Source organism: Pygoscelis adeliae, unplaced genomic scaffold, assembly GCF_000699105.1.
Source record: "Pygoscelis adeliae isolate BGI_AS28 unplaced genomic scaffold, ASM69910v1 Scaffold306, whole genome shotgun sequence".
Lineage (NCBI taxonomy): Eukaryota > Metazoa > Chordata > Aves > Sphenisciformes > Spheniscidae > Pygoscelis > Pygoscelis adeliae.
This window is the reverse complement of record NW_008825072.1, coordinates 2,781,988-2,790,573: the sequence shown is the minus strand read 5'-3', so window position 1 is coordinate 2,790,573 and position 8,586 is coordinate 2,781,988. Positions and strand designations below refer to the sequence as shown.

The window sequence follows — 8,586 nt, the reverse complement described above, 5'->3', positions numbered from 1 at the left end:
GCCGGGCCGGGCCGGGCCGGGCCGGGCCGGATTTTCCCTGCCCTCCAGCCCGCTGCACCCCGTGCTGGCGCACCACCCAGCAGACAGTGCCATGCTGGCCCCCCAGTTGCAGCACTGGCCAAATATGCTCCAGTCCCCGCCCTTGAGAAGCACGGACACAAACAGGACCTGGGGCAGGACGGCAGGATCCGGCCCTGCAGTTTTATTGAATCCGGTGTCCCTGGTGTGGGCAGCTCCCACGGCATGGGGCGCCTGGGGGGGCCTCATTCATCCCAGGTGTCCTTGTCAGTGTCGATGGACATGCAGTTGTACACGGCGTACCGCAGCAGGTCCTCACAGGCCTTGGCCCTGGGGGGGAATGCTGGGTCACGGTCATGATGGGCACCAAGAGCCCCATGCTTCCCTCCCCACGCCTGCCCAGATGTCCCCTGGGGCAGGACCTGTGGGGCCTTGGAGGGGACCCCAATGCCAGCCTCAGGGAGGGGGGGAACATCCCCACCCCCTGTCCCCAGCACTACTCACGAGGAATAGTTGGGCAAGAAGAAGCTGCAGGAGCACGTAGAGGCCTGTGGCATCAGGTCCAATGCATTCAAGCTTGGGAGAAAGGAGAGAGAGTCAGACACCAGCACAGTGCAGGGACCCCGGCACGGCGCAGGGACCCCGGCACGGGCAGGAAGGACTCACTTTGCCCTTTCTGGGTAGACAGTGATCTGAACCGGGAGGCGGCTCCGGCCAGTGACGAACTTGAGGAAGCGGCTGAGGTCCTCTGAGGGGAAGGACAGGGCTCAGGTCTCAGGGACAGGACTGTCCCAGTCGCTGCCATTGCAGCAGGTACTGCCCTTGCAGAAGCATCCCAGGAGCACAGGGCAAAGCTAAGAGATGCTCTCAGCATCCCAGGAAGGGCCAGGCGGGACAACCCCAGCCAACTTCCAGGGAAGCACCTGGTGAGCATCCCCGGGGCACAGGGCAGCGGGTACCCCATCCCCTGGCCCACCCTGCTACACGTGAAGAGTGGAGAAGGCACGGGGCCACTTACTGCTGGTGAAGTTGTTGAGCGCCTCCAAGAAGTTCTGGATACGGGTGTCGTTGGCAGCAAAGTCCTCAAATGTGACTGCGACGAGGAACATGCAACAGCTTTGTTAGAAACTCCCAGCAAAGCAAATTAACACGGGACACGTCCATCCCACCCTTCTGCAAGAGCCCAGAGCGGAGGCAGGAGAGGAGGAGACCCTCCGCTCTCAGTGAGCCCCTGCGAGCCCCCGGTGCCCCAAGCAGGGCCGGCACCCTGCGCAAAGGCAGGTGGAGAAATGGGGGTCCCAGTTTGCAGGTGGCCATTTGCCTCTGCTCACAGTTGCCAAGGACCAGAGGGACCAGAGTGGGGCCCAGTACGGTTTGCAGCTAAACCTGAAGCATCCCAGCCCTGTCCAGGATCCCTCTGGCTCATCCTCCCCCAGGCTCCCTGACACCCCATGACCAGGGACTCAGCATGGGGCAGGATGCGTGCGCAGGATGAGCATCATCGAGGGGAGCCCCTGCTCACACAGGGGGCTGCGAGCAGCTTTGGGCTGGCCCTGGCACTTACTGAACTTCCGCAGTTCAGCCACTGTGATCTCGGCATCGCCGCACACCTTCTTCTCCAGCTGCTGCCAGGTGAGCAGGTCCAGCACAGGCTGGGGCACCACGCGAAGCAGCCCGGCACGCATGGCTGCGATCTAGGGGAGCGCACAGGAGGGGTCCCACGTCATTGCAACAGGTCTGAGCCCAGGACAGGCAGCCAGGGCACTGGGGGCAGGGACCACAGGACCCCAAAGAGGGTCCCTGGGGCTCATGGACATCCTGGGCATGGGATGCATGGAGGAACCGCCCAGCTGGAGCTGGTTTTGGGGACACGTTTTTGCAGCCACCAACCCCACAGGTACCAGGAGGGCTTGCCACAGGGGCAGGGTCCCCTTGGAGCCACTCCAGTTACCTGCTCCTTGCTCTCCTCCAGCCGAGCCCTCTGCAGCAGGCGGATGAACTCCTTGCGGTCCTCGTAGTGCACCACGGTGCTGCTGCCATTGGGGATCAGCTCCACCACACGCTGGTCGCTCCGCACCATCGTGTAGGTCAGCTCTCTGCCGAACATGAACTCGAAGGCTTCCCTGTCCACCCCCTCCAGCACCTCCAGCAGCTTTACCTGCAACACCAACAGGCAAAAGCCATCACAGCGGTGCCAGAGCAGCCACGGGAGCACATAGCACTGCCCTGCCGGCCCCCAGCCCTGCTCACCAGCTCCATGTCTACGGTGGCAAAGTCCTTGCTCCAGCTGACCTCCTCCCCTGCCAGCTGCTTCCACACCAGTGCCGGTAAAGCCAGGATCTGCCAGAGGGAGCAGAGATGCGCATCCTCCCCATGTCTCTCCTTCACCTGAGGGCAGCCCCTCTGCCCGAGATATGGTGGCTCCCACCAAGTCCCCTCGCCGGCCAGGGAGACTTTGCCGTGCTCACCAGAAACTCCTTGCTCCTCAGGGCTGCTCCCATCAGCTGCCCGATCCACTCATACTTGGGGAAGTCCTTGCAGGAGGGGTTGGGGACGTACATGTCCCTGGCTTCACTGCTGCTGTTACCCTGCAGGAGACAGGCTTAGGACCCACGGACACAGATGCAACCAGCCCAGCATGGTCCCTCCTGCAGCCTCCCTCTCCATCACCCCTCTGCCTGCTTCTTCTGCCCTTTACACCCCTCCAGGAGATCTCCACCACCTGGGTACAAGAACAGCCCCGCTGGCCAATAGCCCTGCAAGTGTTAAGATGGACTAACACCCCAAAATATTGCAACTGAGGGACGAGCCCCAGGCTCTGCTGGATTTCCACATGGAACCGGGACAAGCTGACAGCGGGGTGCCAAACCTGGTTGGAGGTGCGCACGAAGAAGGGCAGGGGCACGGGGACATCGCTCGAGCTGGGACACAGCTCCTCTGACACGTCCGACAGGCTATCCCGAAAACCGCCACCTGCAATGGGGGCAGAGGCTGGTTAGTGCCTGATACACCAGGGCCAGACGCTGAGTCGCAGGATCTGGCCAAGCCACCCCCTCTCCATGGGGCAGGGGCAGTGCCAGGGGCATAGGGGAGATGCAGAGACCACCCCACATGTGCAGAGTGGGGCTGCCTCCCACAGAGCAGCTGGGACAGTGTGGGCACCCTGCCACAGAGGGTGACCCACCAAGCTGCCCCCCAGCACGAGAAAGCCCAGGGGAGACCCCCAGGCAAGAGGGGAGAGCTCTCACCGCTGTCGATGATGCCCTCGGTGATGAACTCGCACTCCCACCACTGGCTGTAGCTCAGGGGCCACCTGCGGGGAAGCAACAGCCCCATGCACCCCCCTCCTCCAAGAGAGCCAGCAACACCCTGCATCTCCCCACACCCCACTCCGGGGACATGATACCCCACAAATGTGATGTGAAGACCTACCTGTAGTCCAGGGGCTGATTGTTCTTGGAAGATCTGAGGCCTTCGTACAGCTGGAGAGGAGCAGAGCAGAAAGGGGATGAGACACAGCGGGTGCAAGTGATGCTGCATTGGCAGGTACCTGGCGCGGGGCATGGCATTGCCGTACCTGAGCGAAGACGGTGTTCCTGCAGCTGGGGTCCAGTGTGGGGTTGGCACGGTGCTCCCGGGCCAGGTGCCGGTTGATGTACAGCTTTGGCAGGGTGGGAGGGGGGATGCTTTCCGAGGACTGGAGACAGTGAGTGATGAGGGCTGCACTCTGCTTGGACAGCAGCAGGAACGGCTTCATGCTCTAGCAGGGGACAAGCCAGGGATGGTTAGAGGCCTGATCCTGCCACTGTGCGCCCTGTTTCCCCCTCCCCAAGCACAGCCCCCAGTGTCGCAGGGGATGCTCAGCTCCTCCATCCCTCCGGCAATGCCCAGCATGGCAGCTCTCAGCATGAGCCCTGGGCTGGTCTGTCCCCATCGGACCAAGGGGGACACACCACAGCCCCAGGGAAACCAGCCGAGCCCATGATGAGATGCTCCTACCGGCACTATCCCAGGGGAGCCTGGCAAATGCTCACCCTGAGTGCATTGAAGGTGCCGCTGCTGTCCTCGGGGTGGGGGATCAGGTAACACAGGACACTGTCCAGGAGCTGGACGAACCTGGAGACCGGAGAGGAGTAACGTAAAGATGCAAGGGGGTTGGTGGACATGCAGAGCCTGATACACCGCGGCGTTTCACCACAGACAGCCCCAGGCATGCACCGAGCCTGGTCGCCACACTCCCTGCACATGGGTCTCCTCCAGCCCACGGAGGGACACTGGCACACCAAGGGAAGCACCCAACCAGCACCCTCTGGCCAAGCGCTTTATTTTGTATCCCCCAAGAAAAAGCTGCAAACGAGGGCAGCCCAGCCCATGCCACAGCACTGCAGCTGACTTGCTGCAGAGGGTCTCTCCGTGGGGCCAGTGCTGATCCCAGCCTGGGCCTGCCCTGCAGGCAGTGGGGTGGGAGGCTCCACATTGCAGGTTCCCCTTGCTCCATGCTGTCACTGTGCTCCCCAGGCACTGGAAGCAGCTGTGTTTGGATGGGGAGCAGCAAGCCGAAGTCCCTACTGCACATGGGAAAGGAGCTGGTAGACTTTAAGCAAGACATGTGCAACCCCCTGCTAGAGGCCAGGGCACAGTCCTTCTCGGGGCCCGAGCTCGCTGCAGGGACGGTGCTGTCCCAGTGCTGTACCTCTGAATAAGCACGGCCCGCCGGTACAGCACGTCGGCGTCCACCCCTTTGAGGAGAGGGTAGCGCACCAGCCGGGCTGGCTGGAACATGTCGGCATTGAGGATCAGGTCCCACTCCCAGAAGGACTTGATCTTAATCCCTCGCAGGCGGACGTTGTACCCTTGGTCTGCCAAGAAAGGACAGCGATGCTGCGTGCGTGGCTGCAGCTGTGCAGCCGGCATGGCTCGGATGTTGCAACTGAGGGCAAGGAGCCCCCAGCGCCTGCAGCGTCCCAAACAAAGCTCATTCCCCAGTTTTCCTCCAATGGACCCCAAAAAGCAGCCGGTGCGGCAGGAAGAACCGCAGGTGCTGGGACCAGCTGCAGGTTTAGGGCTGAGCTGGGCTGGCAGCCCCAGTCCAGCAGTGCAGGCTCACCCCGGCACTCCAGGATGCGGATCTCCAGCACCGGCAGGTGGGTCTTCATGTCGCGGAGGATGCAGATGTCCTGGAAGCTGTTCCTGCACACAGCACAGAGGGAGATGGCAGAGCTGTGAGGCACAGACACCAGCGAGACAGCCAGTGAGGCGTGGGCCACTCCAGCTCCCCAGCTGAGGATGCACCACTACCCGTGGCAAAAGCCCCCCAGCCTCACCGGGACTGCAGCAGGAGGGAACCAAGCAGAGCAAAGAGGCTGTCAGAGGCACAGAGACGTCCTGAAGAAGATGGAAGCCACATCCAAAGAGCAGAAAAGAGCATAAATTCAAAGCAGAACAGAAAGGCGAGATGGCCGAGAGCCCGTCACTGTTCCCGGGGGGTCCCGGCGCATCTCACATCAGCACAACCATCCTTCAAGCTGAGCTGGTCACACGAGGGTGATGTGTTTTGAAGGAAACAGGGATTTGTGGAGATGAGCAATTTGGTGATTCGCTTGTATTTCCAAAGCCTTTGGCAAGGTCCCACCAAAGATCTACGGGCACGTGGGGAAAAACCACTGAGATTGCCTAGACACAGCGAGGACTTGTCTCCTGCCACCAGGAAAGAGACATCGGTGGTCTCATGGATTCGTCTTCAAAGACAAATCTCAGTGCTCAGCCAAAAAAAGGGGAACAGGCAAGTTTTGGGGAAGGAGAAGGAGGAGATCTTCACACCCCTGTGTAAACCCCTGCCTGCCTCGAGAATGGTGCTGCAGAGCCAGAACGAAGAGGGAGAGGTGAAGCACTCCAGGACTTCTCGGCTACAGCATGGCGGAGATGCTCAGAAAGGAGACGGCAGTGGCACGTGTCCCCAGAGGCGAGGAGGAGGAAAGACCCCCAAAGTCACCAAGCAGGAGGAAGCACACTACAGCCCAGCTGCCGTGGCACAGATGAGGAGCAGGAGTGGAGATGAAGGTGCTCGGCTGGCACGCGGAGGCAGGGGGGCCACCATGCTTGCGGGGACAGACATAACCTGCATCCAGGGACCCGCAGAGAGCCACCATCACCGCCGGGTCACTCAGGACTGACCCCAGCCCTTTCCTTAGCATCTGCTTGGGATGCAGAGACAGCTTGGTTGTTCGGCCCAAGCTGGATCCAGGCTGCTCCTCGCTCGTTACTCACTCATTAATAAGGACGGTTCTCAGGTGGTGCAGCCTGTTTGGTGCCCCGCCATACACAGCCACCCGCCTGGGTATGTAGGAGTTGGCCTGCCCGTCCAGCATCAGCCACAGTTTCCTGGGGACGAGAAGAGCAATGGGCAGCATTGTCCTCCCCTCCCAAGCTGCCTGGGGACAGAGATGTCCCAGGGCTGGGGGCAAGGCTATGTCTTCCTGGGGTGCATCTGGCAGCAGCTGCTCCCCACCTCAACCCCGAGCCCCCAGCTGCAGCCCCGGAAAAGCTGCTTTCAAGAGGAAGATGGCGTTTTGCCCCACACCATGCCCATCCCTGGCAGAGCTGCCAGCGGAAGGGGACACCCTGAGGTCTCACTTGACAATGGTGCCTTTCTTCATGTTGAGCCGCACCCAGTGCTGCCCCGGAGGCCCGTTGCTCTCCCAGAAGGTGTATGTCTGGTTGTCAGTCAGATGGGCTGCACCGCAGTCCTCCTGCAAGAGTGCAGCGAGCAGAGGGAGGGAGCTGAGCATCCTTGGGCACACCATGGCCACCCCTGGGACGGGTCCTGTGGGGCCAGAGGAGGTCAGGACCAGGCCAGCCCCTCAGTTTGCTGGGCTGTGGATGGACGGTGGCTCCCACACAGAGCAAGCTGGGCATAGCCATGGACCCCTTGCAGCATCCCAGGGACACAATGAGGTTTTGCTCCAGATGCTCAACTCCTCACAGCTTCGCTTGAGCAGCAAAACCCCACCACCATCCCCTGCCCCTCGCAGAGGGCACAGCCACCACTGGCCACTCCTCCCCACAGCTGCAGCGACTTATGACAGTGTCTTATGCTGATTTTAAGCCGTGGAGGAGTCCCGCTACGCACCGCCTGCGAGGACACCTCGACGCTGCTGAGGTGCTCCTTGGTGCAGTCCCTGTGCTGCAGCTCCCTCTCACTGTGATCATACAGGAAGCGCCCCAACTCCATGTCATGCTCGTAGCTCCAGCCTGGGGGCAGGGACCTGCAGGGGGGCTCTGTGTTAACGGGACAGGGAGGCCAGGCTGCACCCCAAACCTGCCCACCAGCACTGGGCAGATGCCCCAGCTCAGATCGGCTGCAGCATCTCATGGTCACCACATCAGGATGGAGCTGGGCCACTGTCCCTGCCACAAGCAGATGGCATGGCTGTATCTCACCACCACCACAACAGGCATTTATGGCTACCCCAGCCCAGTGGGAATAGCACCACGTGGTCGCTCCAATGCTCCGCGGAGCAAAGGCCATCTTCGCTTGAGCAGCATCGAATGGTATCAATGTAAAAGGCATCTCTTGGCACCCATCCTCCCTACTCCCGACCCTGAAGCCAGTCCTGACCCTGCAGGCATGTCCAGGCCCTGGCTGGCTGCCCCTTGGGGTGCTGCAGTACTGCTCTAGGAGATGCACTCGTACCGAAACTTCTGCACCGCGGCCTCATCCTGCTCTGTGAGTCTGGGCTTCTCTCCCAGGCGCATGGAGTACGTCAGGTCCACCACTTGTTCCCAGCTGGAGCAGCACCAGCAGAGGAGTCACACAAGGGAAAAGATGGGTCAGTGCTCAGCGTGCCCAAGCATTACTGCCTTAGGCTAGAGTGGAGGCAGCAGCGGTGGGGGACCAGTGATGGCACCCAGGGGCTGCAGGAACAGCTGCAGGAGGGACAAGAGCATCCCTGCACCCAGGTGCAGGCTGGGGCAGAGTGGGGGAATCCAGCCCTGCACGTGGCTTTCCATCATTAAAATCAAATATGAGCTCTCTCATCACTGCATTACCTCTGCGACATCGCTCAGCCCAAACCCGAGTGCCTCAGAAACACCCTGGCATCATCTTTATCCTGCGCAGGTGCTGCCACAAGCGAACAGGATTAGCCTATGAGGGGGCACCCTCCTGCCCGCAGGTGGCTCGACAGGGATGTGTCCCACCTGCGCTGGAGGGAGTGAGGGGGGCTGTGCTGGACGTGTCAAAGGGATTTGGGATGGTTGGGTCGCACATCCTCCGTGGGTACTGGCCACATGCACCTCCAGCGCACACAGCCCCATCCCTATTTGGGGTGCAGCAGGCTGGGGCCATACCTGACCGCGGGTTTATAATCAACCCCGAGCGTTTGGTGCTGCCACTGGATCTTCTCCACGGACTCAACCGGCACCAACTTATCTCCTCCTTCTCCAAACCTCTGCGCCAGGAGCCAGCCCTCAGCCAGGTCACGGCTGCTCGTGTACTCCTCCAGCTGCTCCTGAAAGCACATCCCGGCTTTTCACCCCCCGCGGGGACCCACCGCCCCCGCGCCGGTC

At 61.4% G+C, this 8,586-nt stretch overlaps 2 protein-coding genes across 2 annotated transcripts in view; both read right to left on the bottom strand.

The window, feature by feature from the left end:
* EIF2B3 (eukaryotic translation initiation factor 2B, subunit 3 gamma, 58kDa) overlaps nucleotides 1-245 on the bottom strand; it is a 105,468-nt gene extending 105,223 nt beyond the window's left edge. Inside the window, exon 1 of the mRNA XM_009326625.1 lies at nucleotides 164-245. Within this exon, the coding sequence (XP_009324900.1) occupies nucleotides 164-245 (82 nt within the window). The remainder of the gene's footprint in view (nucleotides 1-163) is intronic.
* Nucleotides 246-263: 18 nt separating this feature from the next.
* LOC103919162 (E3 ubiquitin-protein ligase HECTD3-like) lies at nucleotides 264-8,540 on the bottom strand. The gene is made up of 20 exons (XM_009326624.1): nucleotides 8,368-8,540; nucleotides 7,712-7,804; nucleotides 7,148-7,283; nucleotides 6,652-6,767; nucleotides 6,286-6,399; nucleotides 5,126-5,208; nucleotides 4,712-4,877; nucleotides 4,053-4,134; nucleotides 3,596-3,778; nucleotides 3,451-3,500; nucleotides 3,267-3,331; nucleotides 2,888-2,991; nucleotides 2,487-2,606; nucleotides 2,269-2,358; nucleotides 1,970-2,176; nucleotides 1,583-1,712; nucleotides 1,037-1,111; nucleotides 685-766; nucleotides 523-594; nucleotides 264-348 (listed from the first exon to the last, which is right to left on the bottom strand). Exons 1-20 carry the CDS (start codon nucleotides 8,538-8,540, stop codon nucleotides 264-266), a joined length of 2,226 nt encoding a protein of 741 aa, XP_009324899.1.
* Nucleotides 8,541-8,586: the final 46 nt, after the last annotated feature.

Bases quoted from the DNA above. Each gene is read 5' to 3' on its own strand.
- LOC103919162 (XM_009326624.1), bottom strand. From the start codon at position 8,540: ATGTGCTTTCAGGAGCAGCTGGAGGAGTACACGAGCAGCCGTGACCTG. The intron at 3,332-3,450 runs GTAGGTCTTCAC...GCTTCCCCGCAG, and splicing joins AATCAGCCCCTGGACTACAG to GTGGCCCCTGAGCTACAGCC. The intron at 1,713-1,969 runs GTAACTGGAGTG...GCGCTCCCCTAG, and splicing joins TGGAGGAGAGCAAGGAGCAG to ATCGCAGCCATGCGTGCCGG.